At 35.0% G+C, this 18574-nt stretch overlaps 1 protein-coding gene across 6 annotated transcripts in view; it reads left to right on the top strand.

Annotated features, from left to right (window-relative positions):
- Positions 1-15811, top strand: part of foxn2a (forkhead box N2a) — a 64086-nt gene extending 48275 nt beyond the window's left edge. For all 6 annotated transcript variants that reach the window (XM_072264947.1, XM_072264946.1, XM_072264945.1 and 3 more), the window contains 2 exons: positions 1552-1666; positions 8283-15811. In XM_072264947.1, coding sequence (XP_072121048.1) covers positions 1552-1666; positions 8283-8691 — 524 coding nt within the window. In that variant the 3' untranslated portion in view covers positions 8692-15811. The remainder of the gene's footprint in view (positions 1-1551; positions 1667-8282) is intronic.
- The last annotated feature ends 2763 nt before the right edge of the window (positions 15812-18574 follow it).

Below are 18574 nucleotides of genomic sequence, written 5' to 3'. Positions count from 1 at the left end.
CCTCCATTTTGCTTTAGTATCGTACCCCAAAAACAAACCTCCCCCCCCCCCCACCCCCACCCGCCCTCCCCGAACATATCATGGCAGCTAATATATCTACAACACAACAATTCACAAATACAAGTACGGACATTTCACAACCGTACCCCCACACTACTTCAATATGACAGCTCATACACATCTGCAACATGTCAGATGATCCAAAATACACTCATATTTACAATTCATCAACCACCCTGTGAGGTAAATTATAAGTGTGTTAAATGGGAGGCAACTTCCTAAGTACAATCAAATGCCCTCAACTAGTAGGTAATTCCTTAAGACTCCCAAAATATGATAAGAAAGGTCCCCATTTCGAATAGAACTTTTTCACAGACCCCCTCAAAGTGAATTTAATCTTTTCTAATTTCAGAAAAAACATTACATCTTCTAACCAAGCAGCAGCAGTTGGGGGAGTGGCAGATTTCCAAACCAGCAAAATTCTCCTACGGGCCAATAGCGATGTAAATGCAATGATATCCGACTGGCTTGCATTTAAACCCAAATCATCATCTGCCACACCAAATACAGCTATAAGCGGGCAAGGTCTCAGTGTCACCCCCAAAACCTCACTGATAATTTTAAAAACCAGTGCCCAATAGTCATCAAGCCGAGGGCATGACCAAAATGCATGTATTAAACCAGCCGGAGAGAAGGAACACCTGTCACAGCCAGCGTCTGTCCCAGGGTATATGTCTGTAAGTCTGGCTTTACTTAAATGTACCCTGTGTAAAACTTTGAATTGTATGAGCCCCAGTCTAGCACACGATGATGAGAAATGAACCCTATTCAATACTTTTGCCCAGTATTCTTCCACAAGATCCATACCGAGGTCATCCTCCCACCTAATCTTAGTTTTGTTTAGATCTTGAACTCCCAAAGACATCAGCTGAGAGTATAGTTCAGAAATCAGCCCCTTATTGTTAAAGCTAAGAGTGAATTTTTCCCATAACATAGCAGGCGGTAGAACAGGAAAAGAGGGAAATTTTTCCTTGACAAAGTGACGAATCTGCAGGTATTTTAAAAAAAAAATGATTATGCGGAAGGCCATACTTACCACGCAGGTTATCAAAACTATCAAATATGTTATCAGTATACAAATCCTTAATGCGCATAAGACCGTTCAAACCCCATTGTCTAAAAGCTGAATCGAATGTGGAGGGAGGAAATAAATGGTTTTTATGAATGGGGCCCAAAACTGAAGCTGATATGAACTTATAGTGGCAGCGAAATTGATTAAAAACTTTGAGGGTGGAGAGCACAACCGGGTTAGATGTGAATTGAGAAGATTTCAATGGTAAAGGAAAATTTTAGATAATACAATAATATCATTTTTCTTGTGTGAACTTGTAATCTAGTTTTCCGTCAATAAATCCAGTTCCCCATCACTCTTAAAATATTTGTTTTAAGGAAAAGGCATTATTCAAATTATTCAATGTATAAAACCAAATTGTTCCCTTCTTATCAGCTTCACTAAGTAGGAATCAAAGTTTTCATTCTTTATTTTGACAGGTAATTCATCTCAGCAACACAGTCCAGTGCTAAGCAGAAAACGTAGTCACAAACGTGCATTTTCAAAGCATGCCCCTATTACAGTGAAAATGACTGAAACCACACACAAAACAAGGTAAGACAAAACTTACTGTTGCACAGTGGCTGATTTCAATAATTGGGTTTGAATGTTCTGTGTTTTTACCTTGCTTGGAAAAATTATGAAAGTAAAATTCATCTATGAGAATCAGTCATAACAAGCAAGAGGTTCTTTGACCTCATTGTTAGGCTGGGTATATTTAGATGAGTTCAGCCAGTCCCTATGCAACTACATATGACATGGGTATTTATAGGGAGGAGTACAATTAGTTAGGTTGACTGCAGATTATATCCTATTTAACAGAGTGAATTGCTTCATAGAGTAATTTAGAAATTAGGTTATTGAGCATTTTTGGTTTTATTTCAGTTAATTTGTGGTAAGAATGTTATTAAGATGTTTTTTAACTTTGTAGTTTACAAGTTTCCATCAAAATACTGGCAAAATAATTTATGTATTTCCATGCATCTTCCTCTCTCTGTCACGAAGATCATTTCCATCACTTGGCATTAAGGATGAAGTAGTAAATTAGATTCAACATTGGCTTCGTGGGATGAGCTAGAGAACAGTAGTAGATGGTTGCCCCTTTGGCTGAAAGCTTGTGATCAGTGGTTTGAAACATAGAAAAGTAGAAATCTACAGCACATTACAGGCCCTTGGGCCTACAATGTTGTGCCGACCATGTAACCTCCTCTAGAAATTGCCTAGAATTTCCCTACTGCGTAGCCCTCTTATTTTTCTAAGCTGCATGTACCAAATGGTACATACCATGTATGCTGCAAGGTCCATTGTTGTTTGTCATCTGCTGTATATTAATGATGTGGTAAACTGGATCAGCAAATATGTGGATGACACAAGGATTTGGGATATAGTGGACAGTGAGGAAGGCTATCAAAGCTTGAGTAGGATCTGAACCAGCTGGAAAAATGGGCTGAAAAACAGCAGATGGAATTTAATGCAGACAAGTTTGAAGTGTTGCAGTGTGGTCTGTTTCTGTGCTGTAGTGCTGTGTGGCTCTATAAGATTAAAAATGTCAGAAATTTAAATAAGAGCAAACTGATTTATATTATCTATCAACTTCTCAAAGTTTAAATCTATACCCTTGAAAAAAACACAATACTTAAACATGAGGAATAAAAAGTAGAAGTAGGCCATGTGGCCCCTTGTTGTTTCTCTATCATTTAATCAGATCATGGATGTTTCAGCTGATGTACCATCTTCTTCCCTATCCTCATCTTTTTTTTACTTTTTCAATATTTTTATTGATTTCTTACATAAAAGAATACAGAGTACAGTAGGGTATATAATATATATCGATTACAATATATTGGAATCACAAATATAGTCTCATTACCCCATATCCATATACATTAAATTTAAACATAATATTGAAAAGAGATAATTTCATTATACAAAAAAAAATCTAAACCCACTACCAGAAAAAATTACCGGATCCATTCTGGAAGGGTTTCAAGTTAAAAATTGTATCAAGTAAATTCTTATCTGGACTTGTAGGAAATGTATGTACATGAGAACGCAAAAAGTCTCTAATTTGTAAATATCGAAAAAAGTGGATTTTAGGTAGGCTATACTTAGCTGACAGTTGTTCAAATGAAGAGAGACTATCTCCAGCAAACAAATCCTGAAAACATTTAATACCCTATCTATTCCACGCTTTAAAAGCTACATCAGTCATAGAAGGTTTAAAAAAATAGTTTAAAAAAAATAGGACTTGAAAGTGAAAAACTCAATTAACCAAAATATTTTCTAAATTGTACCCAAATCCTCAAAGTGCGTTTAACTACAAAATTATCAGTTAAATTACTTAAAGATAAAGGAATTGAGGATCCGAGAAGAGAAATGATAGAAAATTTATTAACAGAATTAGCTTCTAAATAAGCCCAGACTGGACAGTCCTCTCGATTAATATAATATAACCAAAACGTAAGATTCCGTAAATTGACTGCCCAGTAATAAAACATAAAATTGGGTAAGACTAAACCTCCATTCTTTCTAGCTTTTTGAAGATGAACTTTATTTAATTGAGAAATTTTATTTTTTCATATATAAGAAAATATGATAGAATCCAGAGAATCAAAAAAGGATTTAGGAAAAATTCCTCAAAATATTCATGGTATTTCTGTGTCTGACCAACATGTTATTGCACTTGTTTCACTATCTAATTGTAAATTTTTTGGTATATTTTCTTGTTGGCGGTTTGATGTTTATTTTTAGAAGCTTTTTGTATGACACATGACTCCGGGGTTGTACACCTAATGGGTTCTTCTTTTTTCTCACTTTTCTGCTTAGTAGGTTTTCTTTGTTATCACAACAGTTTTTTTCATTCTTTAAGATAATGCCTTTTTTGAGACATTGTAAGTGTTGTTACTTCAATGTACTCATGTTATTTTTTCTGTATAATATAACAAAAGATTTGAAAAGAAGAAAAGAAAAACAGGTACGGCCTGAAATAAATATAAAAATTTAGGCAAAATATTCATTTTAATAGAATTAATTCGGCCAATCAACGATAAAGAGAGGGGTGACCAATTTGATAGTGCCTTCTTAACATAATTCAGAAGTGTAAAAAAAAATTCTTTAAAAAAGTTTATAATTCCTAGTAATTGTTATGCCCAAATAAGTAAATTGATTTCTTACAATTTTAAAAGGAAGGTTAGTATTAACTAATTCCAAATTATTCAAAAGAAAAAGTTCACTCTTATGAAAGTTAAGTTTATATCCTGAAAACTGACTAAAGCAGGAGAGTAAAGAAAGTACAGAAGGTAAAGAAGACTCCACATTAGAAATGTAGAGCAAAAGGTCATCAGCATAAAGCGACACTTTGTGAGTAATACCCCTCCTTAAAATACCAGTGATATCATTAGATTCCTGGAAAGCAATAGCTAAAGGTTCTAAGACCAAATCAATAAGCAAAGGACTCAAAGGACAACCTTGTCTAGTTCCTCGTTGAAATTTAAGTGGTTTAGAATTCTGAGAGTTAGTAAGAACCTGAGCGGAGGGAGATAGATAAAGTAATTTAATCCATTGAATAAAATTGGGCCCAAAGTTAAATTTTCCTAAAGATTTAAATAAATAATGCCATTCAACCCGATCAAAGGCTTTCTCAGCACCTAAGGATATCACACATTCCGATATCTCTTTAGAAGGAGAATAAATAACATTCAATAAACGACAAATATTAAAGTGGGAGTATTGATTTTTAATAAATCCAGTCTGATCATCAGAAGTAATAGATGGCAAAATATTTTTCAATCCTACGAGCCAAAAATTTAGATAAAATTTTAGTATCAACATTAATTAAGGAAATGGGTCTATAAGAAAGAACATTCAGTTGGATCCTTATTCTTTTTAAGAATAAGCGAAATAGGCTTCATAAAAAGATTGTGGCAACCTACCTAATTTAAAAAGAGTCCGAAAAGACTGAATATAAGTGAGGTATAAGCAAAGAGGAAAAAGCCTTATAAAACTCTCCAGAAAATCCATCAGGACCCGGAGCCTTTCCCGCGTGCAAAGAGTGAACAACCTTGGCAATTTCCTCATAAGAAATGGGTTGATCCAGCAATTTCCGATTATCATCAGAAACTGTAGGAATGTTTAATCGATCTAAGAAATTATTCATTACAGTATTATCTTTAGGAGGATCAGAACTATAAAGTTTAGAATAGAATTCTCTAAAAGTATTGTTTATTTCTAAATGATCAGATGTTTTATCACCATTAGCTTTACAAATTTCTTTAATTTGGCAATTAACTATAAAGGTCTTTAATTGGTTAGCCAGTAGTTTACCTGTTTTATCTCCATGAACATAAAACTGACTTTTATCTTTTAAAAGTTGAGTTTCAATTGGATAAGTTAAAAGCAGATCGTATTTAGTTTTAATTTCAATACATCTTTTATGTAAAACAGGATCTGGTACCAAAGCATATTTTTGGTGTAATTGTTTCAACTGATTGGCTAATTCAATTCTCTCCTTATTAGCTTTTTTTCTTAACACTTGCGGTAAAAGAAATAATTTATCCTCTAATATAAGCCTTAAAAGCATCTCATAAAATAAGACCAGAAGTCTCTTCTAGCATATTCTCTCTATATAAAAAAAAGAGTAATTTGCCGCTCCAAAAATTTCAAGATATCCTTATCTGATAACAGAGTTGGATTAAAACGCCAGAATCTGTTTATTTGGGAGACACCCGGAGGATTTAAAGATAAAAACACAGGAGCATAATCTGAAACAGCAATTTCTTTATATTCACAAGATTGAACCAATGGAATCAATTGACTATCAACAAAAAAAAAATCAATCCTGGAATACGTATGATGAACATGAGAAAAAAATTAGTACTCTTTATCTGTTGGATACAAAAAAGTGCCGAACATCAACAATATCACATTTCATTAGAAAGGATTGGATAAAGGAGGCAGATCTACTAAAAGTCAATCATTTAAAAGATGAGCGATCTAAAACCGGGTCTAAACAACAGTTGAAGTCTCCTCCTAAAACCAGAGAATACAGACTTAAATCTGGTAAAAGCGAAAAAAAGCATTCAAAAAAACCTGGATCATCTATATTCGGGGCATACAAGTTAGCAAAAACCATTAATTTATTATCCAATTTCCCTGACACTATAACAAAATGCTAATTGGTTTCAGACACTACATTATGTTGAATGAAAGAAACTGAATTGTCTGTAAGAATCGACACTCCCCTGGCCTTAGCCTGAAAGGAGGAATGAAACAATAAGCCCTACCAATGGCTGAAAAGATGCAAATTATCACATTTACGAACATGCGTTTCTTGTGAAAACAAAAATTGAGACATTTAATTTCTTAATACCTTATCACGGTTCACAGGATGGTTTAATCCTTTCACATTAAAATTAAGTAAATTAATAGTATGGTCCATTTTAAATATTGCTTAAAAGAGAGGTTAGAATAAAAACCGCTAGAATGTATATTAAATCTAAACAATGAGCTTTAAGATAAAGTAACCAAGCCACAAATGAAGCTAAGAGAACCAAACAGCTGATAGAAAAGAAGAAACTCACCCCCCCACCCAAAGAGAGGAAGTCGACCAAAGGGCAGTCGACAACTAAACATACCAACATTACCCTCCCAAAACAATCTACTGGCTGAGCTCCAAAAAGTTTTCAAGGCTAACTGCATTCCAACAAGACACAACAAAAAACAGAGCAAAATTAAACTTATTAAAACAAAACATGAAAAAATCATGAAAAAATATAGTATAAAATATTAAAAAGAACTATGAAAATTCAGAGCATATCAACTTGGAAAGTATTAACTCAATGAAAACATTCTGATGTTTAGTCCTTAATTTCCTAAGCAAAGAAATAAAAGTACAAAAAAAAATTAGAAACAACGGTTTATCAAAAGTAAAAAAAAACAATTGTTCATAAAAGAAAGTAATGAACAGTTAGACTGCTGATTCTAAAAAAAAAAGAATCCATCAGGCGGATGCAACGTAGATTTATGTAGGGAATTATTGAGCAGTTAAACTTCTGATACTGATTCGGAAATTAAAAAATCCTTCATCTCTTGAGTTGAACGGAACCATTTCTGAGAGTCATTTTTCAAAATGATTCTAAGATGAGCAACGTAACAAAGAGAGGGTTTAAAACCTTTATTGTACAATTCCAACATAACCTTTTTAAACTTGAAGCATTCATTCAACACCTTGGTCGAAAAATCCTCCACAATTCTGATCTTCTGGCCTTCATAATCAATCATACCTTCCAGACGAGATTCACGAATTAAAAGTTCCTTTGTTTGAAAGTCATGAAAACAAATTATCACTGAACGGGGTCATTCTCCTGGAGGAGGTCTTGGTACTGGCGATCTATGAGCTCGGTCTATTTCAGGTGGAGATTTTAAAATATTTGGAAATAAGTTAGCCAAAAGGTTTGCGAAAAATTCGGAAGACTGATTGCCTTCTATTAACTCTTTAAAACCCAGAATACATAAATTATTTCTTCTGCTTCTATTTTTTTAAATCGATAAACTTCTGTCTTAATTTTTCATTAACCTTTGACTGTTTATCACAGATCTTTATCAGATCATCAATCTTCGCATCTAACATCGTCAAAGTGTCTTCATTCTCTGTTATCCGTTTATCGTGTTCACAAAGTTTTTTGAATAGAATCCAATTTTACATCCATTCATTTAAATTCAGCGCTGAGTTGCCAGAATTCCTGCTGGAACTCCTCCAAAAGTTCATTTTTATGCTCCCGAAGTGTCTCCATAATAGATTCCAAAGTTATAGGAGGGTCCTCTTCTTTTTTAGTAGCTTTGGCACGACTCATCGTAAAAGTAAGTTTTCAAAACAAGTTGGAAACAGTAAATTAAGTAGAGTAGGAACAACTATAAAAACGCTGCTACTCCATCAACAGCCAGTAGGTTTCTGCTCTATCCCCATCTAACCTGATCCCTAGATTATCAGTCATTCATGTAAGACGCCAATTATTTAAAAACAATAAAATATTTTTTCCTCTGAAATGGCATTGATTGTTGTGCAGATAACCCTCACGTTTACTCTTAATGGATTCTAGGAAGAGTTTTGGGTTATTTGTGCTGTTCTGAAGATGAATCTCCCTCATTGATATTTTATATTTGTGCATTTTAGAGAGAATGTGGAAACTTCTCCGTTACAGAAAGATGGCAAAAGTCTATCTGGCTTACCAATTATCAACAATGATCCAAAGGAAGATCACAATTACAGTGCAAATGGAACCGTCTCTCTTCGCAGTGAATCGAGGTCTAGTGTCTCATCCTTCTCCTCGGTGGATGAAGTCTATGAATTTATTCCAAAAACTAGCCGGCAGGGAAGTGATGGAAGTGAAGGTTTCCATAGTGATGAAGAGTCTGAAGCAGATGATTGTGAGAATGAGTCAAATAACTTGCTAGGTGCCAGTGCCTCTAATGTGTTACATTCAGCAGGAAATAGCTGCAGAACAATGCAGCATGAAGTTGATGAAGAACTGAAGGAAGCTGCTGGTTCACTTCTGCATCTTGCTGGACTCTTCAGTCAGTAAACCAGTAAAAAATGGACATGAAAGATGTTGTGCAAAATAGCTGGTCTCCTTACTTGTCCCCCATTGTGTGTCAATGTGGCAATATTCTTCAATGGAATCCTTGAATGGAAGATAAAAGCCATACAAAGACAGAGGTGTTTGTTCTTCTGCAAAAACTGCCATATGTTTGCACCTTTTCTGAAAACAAGCCGGTTTCTTTAGATGTATCAATTCTTTGAATGTGGACTTCTAAAGCACCCACTGATTGCTGCAAGTCCACAACACATGCGATGAATCAGTCTGCATGTCACAGTAAGAGGTCAAACTTTTATTGGTTAAAACTGCAACTGGGTGCAAACTGAGAAGATTTTTTAATGAAAAATTGAATAGGGTTGTAAAGGGGTGATGGGGCTTTGCAATATTTTAGACATCTCGGAGATTGTAAACAGTATTTTCTAAAACTAGCATGTTGGTAAAGATGCTTAAAGTTAACCATCTCTCACTTTTTTCCCCCTTTTTTCCCCCAAATATGCTTATCTTGGTTCTTAGTGAACAGATTTATTGCCAGTGGCACACCACAATTAAATAACCCTTGACTTCAATGAGGAATTGTACCAACAGTTCTAAGGTGCTGACTTCACTGACATGAGCAGCCATCATTAAATACAGTTCTTCATGCATAGATGAACTCAGCTAACCATACGACTGTGGGATATCACAGCAATTCAGTTCTTATAAATATATAAAATACTTAACATTTTCCAACATGCAGCACTATATGTGTTGGAAAGTGGTTTAATTTTCCTCCATATACAGCAATTCATGATATCCCGTAACTGAAGTCCAGGCCATTTGAATAAACTCATGAAGATTATGATGTTGCTGCACTTTACAATGGAACAAAGTTGAGAATGCTATGCAGTTTATCATTTTTAAAATATGTCGTCGCCTAGTCATGCTTCCATGATTCTGTTGGACTGTGTTGGTTATTTGCAAAAAATATTGGTGGGAGAAGATTGGTTGTATATTTTAAATTGTTCAAACAAAAATCTCAGTTGGCTATATTAAACTGAAAATGCATATATTGGAGTTGTATGATAGCACAGCTCTGTAGTGACTATTGAAAGACATTACTATATCGATCATAACAAAGAGGGTAGATTATCTTCACATATTAAGCAAGCTATACCTCTCAACATGGTATGTAATTTAGAATTTAAATCAGCATGCAAAACAAAAGCATCTTACTACCACGTTTTTTATATTAAAAAGTTACTAAAAATGTTGAGGTACATGCTACTGAATCGTAAAATTCTAATGCTTATGGGAATGATTTATGACCTCCTCTAAATCCACTGGCCAGAATTGAGACTTCTAATTCATTCAGTTGTGCTTATTAATTTTGCTTCTTAATTATGATGCTCCTTAAAAATATTTTTTGTTCTGCACCACACTGTAACGGATGCAGAGTTGGTCAGCTGTACATTAACCTTTACCAATACCTGAAATGAGTATTGTTTTTCATCTTCACCACAATAAGAAACCACTAATGAAAGATCAACTTGCTGCAAAGCATTTATACTATGTTAGGACTGTACTATTTTGTGCAAATTTTAACATCCTTTATTTGGATTGTTGATCATGCCTCAAGTTATGCAACCCTGTTCAGATATGGTCTGATGTTTATCTTGTCTGAATATTTCACAATATTCAGTCCTACTTACAGTGGCAGAACTTTTTTTGTGGTTGTTTGTTATCGGGAGGTAACTAGGAACTGCTGACACTTTCTCTGGAAGCTCACTTAGCAATGTACGTTAGGATAATTTTATAGTGTTCCATTCTTGTTTGAAAAAAAATTGCACTGTTATGCATTGTTAATGTGCTACTGCTGAAGCAGCGATATTATATTTTTAGAAAAATATAATATTGTAAATCCATACTTTCTGATACGCTTAATTGTCATTGGCAGTACTAAATCCAAGGGTTAGGATTTAAATTTAGTTACTGGTTTTTGTGGAACAAATGGGTGAAAGAAAAGGGGAAAGAGGAGAATCATATTATAGCCTGCTTCAACATCCTGTTCACTTTGAATCCTACTTACTTGCATTTCTATTGTGCACTGCAACTTGATGTGTTTCTCATTGAGGATCTCATAAATCTGTGCTTATCTACATAAACGTGGGTATGATTAAAGAATGTACTTCTTAACCTTGAGATTCAGATCAGTAGTTGTCAGGTGGAACAGGAGACCTTTCAAGATCAGTCAGAGTCTATGTGACAAAGAGCAGCAGTAGTTATTGTACGGAATATGTTGATTTTGTTGCCCTGTATTCTATTCCGAAACTTTGCTAGAGCCCGTTTCCTTGATTTGCCCTTCAACGACAAACCTACCTTTGCTGCCCACACTGGTGTTGTTGAATGAAGCTGTACTGTATCTGCCAAATAACTTCTACTTTTGCCCATGTCAGATGAGCAACCAAGAAGTACCAAGCAGATGAGTGATGCACAAGAGATTTTACACCGATCTGAAATTTGAGCCAGTGAGTGTATCTGCAACTTCTTTTACCTTGAAGTTGAATGGAAATTAAAAATCCATTTTAAAGTGACATTAAATCCACATTATAGAATCTCTTTGTGGATATGGAAGTTAATATTTTAAAAAGAGAACATAAGAAGCATTCAGCAAATCGGATAGCATCTGTGGGTAGTCACCAGAAGTAAATAGTTAATTTTGTTTTATCCCAGATTAAAATTCCACTATGTGCCTCTTTTAATGAGTTAACAATTCAAACCATTGATTTTCCAATCAGCATAATGTCTCTGATCATCAACCAGAGACAGTAACTCGGTGTGTTTCTCTACAAATACAAGAAATGCTGAGCATTTCCAGCATTTTTTTGTTGTTTGAGATTTCAAACGATCACAGAATTTTCTCTCTCCACACTCAGGAGTTCACTGTCATTGTTATACCTTTTTATTATCAATGAATGTTTTGGGGCCATCACATCAGGCTCTCTTAGGAGAAATTGAGTTGAAAATGATAAACATGAATCTTTTCTGAAATTGCAGCATTTAATCCTGGAAATAAATGTGTGCTATTTTATGTAAATATCCTTTCTTGGAACATTTTCTGATCCTGTGCATTTTGGAGATTTGAAGAGATTCTTTTTGGGGAAGTGTCAATGGAGGTAGTATAAATATAATCCAAAAGGTTCCTTCATTTAAAAGAGCAAAAGGCAACTGCCACAAAATTTAATCTGCAGTTGGTCTTACAGCTTTATGTAATATATAGCACAAAGAACTATTTGCCAATACTGAAGAACAGTTGCCTTTCTATTATTTTTATTTTTTAAAATTCTCTTATCAGTATCCAATCTGGAAGATTTTCAGTAGTTTCTGTATGGTTCTGAAATCCTGTAAGACTAGCAAAAATACATGTCCTTTGCAAAGGAGGTTATAGCTTCATGTTGCATTGTAATGACGATGGCCATGTATTCAAGGTGCTCAGCAATAGGCAATTCCTGTTGGTAAACTGGCATATCTTAACCAGTCTCTAGTTTTCACAAAGAAATCTATATGGAGGCAAATTGTATGTTTGAAAAATTCATCCTTGGTTAGTAGAGCTAAGCCTGGGCAAGAATAGCGGCCTCCAGTTATGCACTCCCCTGCATATTCAGTTCCTTGTATGGAACAGCTAATTTTCTCATGTATTAAGTACTATGACCAATGACTTTCCTTCTACAAATAATATAGTAGGATATGTCCATTATACTACTTCAAATGCTATTGGCAACTTTAAGGTGTGCTGGAATTTAATTTGCTTGATTTTAATTTCCGTATTTTTTCCTGAACCAAGTTGATGTCTGTTTTGACAACTTTTGCCACAGAACAGAGATTAAGTGCCCTGATAGTTTATTCAATTATTTTCTCCTAAGAAAATTGTAACGCATACAGAGGAAATGTGACATTATATCATTTACTATGTTAACATTTAGCAAATTATTTAATTAATGCTCCACTTCCACAGTGTCCTAAAATGCAATTTATTAATAAGAAACTAAATTTGAAAGACTATTATTTTCACATTTTTCTCTTTTTCCTGTATATGCTCAATCCATTTTAAATTGGAATTAAATAATTATCAACTTCAACCTGGGAAAGTGAGCATTTCTATTATGCTTCTCAAATATATTTTAAAACGTTAGAATATCTAGGATAGGCAGCTGCAAAAAAAAAAAACAAGTGCTATAGTTTCAAGACAATGACCTTTCAGTAGAACTCGGTAAAGTTAGAAATGAAATAAATGAAATGGTTTCCTTTCTAACTTTTCAAAAATGTAAATGTGGCACTGCTAACTGGTACAATGAATTGTACCAGCACAACTCCCCTGCACAGTCTTCCCCCTTTTCTGATCTGTTGGCAGTAGTTTAGTGTCAATACAAATAGGACATACTTAATCAGCTGGTTTATTAATGCACCATTGTCCTGTGAGTGCCTCCTTGCCAAAGGTTGAGAAATCAATATCTTTATTTTCTTTTGGTTGCTTATAGAATGCACATGGAGCAGACTTTCTTACTAAGAATCTTGTAAGCATTTTGTTGCCAAGATTTGGGCCACATTGAAATTTAATCAGATAACTGAATACAATTTTTCACATGTTTATTAGGTGTGGAACCTATTTACAGCTTATCTGGCAATACACAACTATGTATATAATGACTATTGCACACCAAAATGTGGCCTCCTGCATGAATTTTCTTAACATCATCCTAACCTTCCCAGCACCCCACCATTGCATTCTTTAATGTACAATGGTTATACAGAGCTACAAAATAAATACTGTTCATAAACAAAACATCAAATCAATAATTATTGATTAAAATGGCTGCCATAGCAGGTAAAATGGCTATTAGTACAACAGGAGTAAAGATGATGTTTGTTTACATGTGCCTTTGTTATCCGCTGAACAATTTGAAATCTTCTAAGCAAGCTATTTATCAATTAAAAAGAACTATTATTTGATTTGTTGTCTCAATGTTTACTTTCTGTACATGTTTATTGGCAAGAATGTTTTGGTGCTGGGCAAATGCATGTTTCCCTCATCAGAATAGACTTTTTACATTGTATGACACTGGCTGGCCATGCTGATTACTTTGTCCAGGCATACATTCGTATCTGAAGAGATAATTTGACAATTGAAACTAAGGCCATAACTTCTGGACAGTTACAATGAATTAATAGCTTCAGAGGCAATGGTAGATGGAGCAGAAATTTTGGCTTGACAATTTTCTCCCGAGCAACGCTCCAAAGCTGTTAATTACTTGGATACAGTTTCACAGGTATTATCAAGGGTATTTGATGCTGACAGCACCTAACATATACATTGCTGTAGCATAGTACTTCTTAGAACTAGGAAAGTGAATTATAGCTGATTTCCTTCAATAGACCAGTCATGCTGAGCCTAGTGCAGCATCCCTTCAGCAATTCCCCCCCCCCACTGAAATCAGTTCATTTAGCATTGACTAGCTGCATCCTAGCCATCTGAGCAACAACTATAGAACGTCTTCTCTTCACAAGAACTGGCGACATTTACAACTAATTTCAAGAACAATACAAAAGATTTTAAACTTGATTCTTCCACGTTGTAGGAGTGCATAATCAGCATGTTTACATTGCATCACTGGACTGGGACAGCATGCAGTTCAGATTGCAATCTGGTAGGGAATTTACAGACATGCTTGCATGCAGGGTAGAGCTAGTTTGTTCCCAAACCAGTACTGTTGGCCTTCAATCTGCTGTAGCAAATACATCTCTATTCAGATGCCTGCCATGGCCAAAAACAAAAATCAGCCACAGTGAATATAGCAGCTGTCATGTAAAACAGAGGACTGCCAAAAATTCTTTCCCGATCCTAAATGTGTTTATTTTAATTAGCAGTGAAGACAAAGGTGATTCTCTCACTTGAGTGAATCTCTTTTTCATTATTTGTGCTTTTGCGCGAGGTTGCGGGTCAAATTGCTATATACTTCTGTGGGAATTAACAGCAAATGCCATTTCACTTTAAGGAGATGATATCAAGTTTGAGACTGATAGAAATAACCCAATAACTGCACAACAGGTCACTAATTGGGTAGGATCATGAATAGCTTTCATGATGTCTCTTTTCAGCCCAATCATTCTAGCTTGAGTTGCAGTGTGTGGTATTAAATATGGAGCCCTTTTTCTCCCCTTCGAAATGATTCAGAGTTTTAAATTTTCCATCCAAGGTTTTCAAAATTTAAAACTCGTTACCCATTAAAGTGAGAAGCCATGTCTGGGATGTGTCTCTAAAGAATTAATTGCTTGAATGCGCATGTTTTTATGCTCTGAGATTTGTTCTGACACCTCTTCTGATGTTTTGTAATCGTGAAAACCCTTCTCAACATATTGCCAATGGAACAAATGCAATGGGACAAAGTCAGTATATTTTGCATTCTGTGATTTCAATGAACAAAATTGGCAAAGCTAATGTTTACCATGGTATCTTATTGCCAGAGCTGTATATCTGAAAACATTTGGCTTTGTTAAACATTGATATTTTATTCATCAAACTAGCATTGGCTTGACCTGACATTGTGTGAGTTATATCTTTTATTCTATTTTGTTGAATGTTACATGCAGTAAACCTGAATGGTGCTCGGGTTGCTATAGGATAATAAAACACTTTTAAGCTAAACTAGTAGTGAAATGGACTGAGAACTTGAAACTCAAGAGAGGTAACAAAGCAATTGTAAGGATTTAAAATGTTTTTTCAATACTTCCTGTAATTATACTTTCTAACCAAAAATACCTGCTGAAAATTTAATATGCCAACATAACTGGTTTGTTTCTTTGATTAATCAGCAAATAATTGCTTTTAGCATAATGGGGGAAGGGAAAGAAATGTGTGACTTCCTGTGTTAGAAAATATGTGCTGATTGCCTCGTGCCTACAGTGTAATTTTTTTTCAACAGAACCTTTTGCCAATCTGATTCTTTCCAGCAAAAGTTGTTGGAGTTTGTTTTAAAAATTTAATTTTACCACACAAAACATGTATATTACCCTTTGTTATTAAAAATGCTTATTTTCACCAAAGATGCACAACTTGCATTCATATGGAATTACTGAATAAACCTTTTTAGTTTGCAAGTTTCTGGCTATGTATTCCTAAATTTATTCATATGAATTGTATATTTGGTAAATATAGTAAATTGGTTTATTGCTATCACATGTACTGATGTACAGTGGGAAAAACTTGTATTGCATACTATTCACACAGATCAATTTATTACAACAGTGTATTGAGGGAGTACAAGATAAAACAACAACAGAATGAAGTGTTACAGTTACTGGGAAAGTGCACTGCAGGTAGACAATAAGGAACAAGGTCATAACAAGATAGATTGTGAAGTCAAGAATCCATCTTACCATACAAGAGAACTATGCAGTTAGTCTAGAAGCTGTCCTTGAGCCTGATGGTGCATGCTTTCAGGCTTCTGTATTCTGCTTGATGGTAAGGGGCAGAATAGAGAATATCAGGTGGGAGGGGTCCTTGATTATAGTGGTTGTTTTCCTGAGGCAGCAAAAAGTTTAGATGGAATCCATGGAGGCGAGGCTGATTTCCATCATGGGCTGAGCTGTTTCCATTACTCTCTGTAGCTTCTTGCAGTCATGGGCATACCAAGCTGTGATAAATCTAGATAGGATGCTTTCAACGTGCATTGATTAAAAATTGGTCAGGGTCAACAGGGACACGTCAAATTTATTCAGCCTGAGGAATGAGGAAGTAGAGGCACAAGTGAGCTTTCTTGGCTATGGTTCCTACGAGGTTGAATCAGGTCATGCTATTGGTGATGTTCACTCCAAGGAACTTGAAGCTCTGAATCCTACTTACCTCAGCATTGTTGATGTAAACAGGAATATGAGGACTGACCCCTTTTCTGAAGCCAACATCCAACTCTCTTGATTTGCTGACATTGAAAGGTTGTTGTCATGACACCATGTTGCTAGATTGTCTATCTCCTTCCTATACTCTGACTCCATCATTATTTGTGATATAGCCCACCGCAGTGATAACATCTGCAAACGTGAATCTGTCCTGCAGTCATAAGTATAGAGGGAGCAAGGGGCAGAGGGTGCAGCGTTATGAAGCATCAAGTGTTGAGAATAATCATGGTAGAAGTGTTGCCTGTCCGTACTGACTTTTTTTGTCAGGAAGTCAAGGATCCAGTTGCAAAGTGAGGTGTTCAATCCCAGGTCAAGGAATTTGGAAATGAGTTTCTTTGAAATTATAGTATTGAAGGTAGAACAATAGTCAATGAACAGTAGTCTAATGCAGGTGTCTTTACTGTCCAGATGTTCCAGAGATGAGTGTAGGGCCAGCGAAATGGCGAATGCTGTGAACTTTTTTTCAGCAGCAGGCAAATTGTTCAATTGTCAGGTTATGCATTTAATTGTGTTCTGTGTTTACTTAGAGTTCTGACAGCACATTATCATTGGATCAGTTTCAGGAATTGAGAAAAGGCCAGAGAGCCACCCTTACATCTCACTCCAGTAACACTTAACCTGAAGAGAGTGTGTCTGAAAATTATGAATTCTGTTATGTTAAATTTTAGATGTTTTTCCATCATTGAAGCATATGATATACTCTATGTCAAGAGCTCAAGATATTTTCACTGGTGAAACTAACTGAGCAACAATTTAGTTTATGAATTACCCCAAATAAAATTGATGAATCTCTAACTTCCTGACAAAATGTAAACAAATTACACCTTCTGGGACCCTGGGAGGGGAGGGGAAATATGGTCAGATTATTATCCATCAATATTGATGATTTTTCTTTATCCATTAATAATTTGATATTTATTGATATGTTTGGCTGTTTTTAGTAAAGTGGTAAACCAGCTTCAAAATGACTTGGTTTCTTGACTTTTGTTAAGCTTTTAGGTTGATTAATCCTTAATTTTGCACACCAATTTACAGATTGGCAACACAGTTAAACACATAATTAGTTCTAATGAAAGATACTCAAAATGTTCTTTAACCAAAATTCTGGTCAATCTGCTGATTTTCAGCAATTTCTAATTTTTAAGAAAATTTCAGATTTTGAGCAAGTGCAGTAATTTGCTTCTGAGTATAAACACATATAAACACAGTAACATATGGCCTCTTATGTTACTCTGGAATAGATAGCTAGCCTGTCAATCTGGCTGACTGATGCAAAATCTACAGAAGGAAAGAATAAACATGTGGTTAATTTCTACAAGATATTCAGTAAACCTATGTGTAAAGATTCAAGATTGTTTAATGTCATTTCCAGTACACAAGTGTAAAGGAGAATACAATAATAAATGGTAAAGGAATTTTGTCTACTAATCCACCCCCATAATTTCTCACTCTGTTGGGCCTGAGTGAATTTTAACAACAACCAATTTAATCTTTATTATTGCTGAGACTTCAAATTAGATGCATGATTAAACCTGTACCTTCCTACTCCACTACATGCATGTACACTGTTGCAATTAGGATGCCACCTAGTGGTTTATCTTTTATAATATAGATCATTAAGAAAGAAAGAACCCCCAATTAAATAGCACCTTTCAGCATATCAAGACAATTCAAGAAAATGAAATAATTTTCTCTTTCAAGTATGCTTGCAGATCAGTTGATGATCTACCAGATTATGGGTATGCACAGTATGATGTCAATAACAATGAGATAAATGATTGTGTAAATTATATTTATTCAAGACAGAATTTGGTATGGAGTCCCCTACTCTTTTTGCAGTGGTGCTAAGGAACCATTGGGGTCAGATGGAACTTCTGTTTAACGTCTCAAACGTAAAATAACACTTTATATACTTTGTCATTACAGTGTTAACTGTCAC

The sequence above is a fragment of the Mobula birostris genome, chromosome 8 (assembly GCF_030028105.1).
Source record: "Mobula birostris isolate sMobBir1 chromosome 8, sMobBir1.hap1, whole genome shotgun sequence".
Lineage (NCBI taxonomy): Eukaryota > Metazoa > Chordata > Chondrichthyes > Myliobatiformes > Myliobatidae > Mobula > Mobula birostris.
The sequence above is the reverse complement of the archived record's forward strand: the minus strand, read 5'-3'. Positions and strand labels throughout refer to the sequence as shown.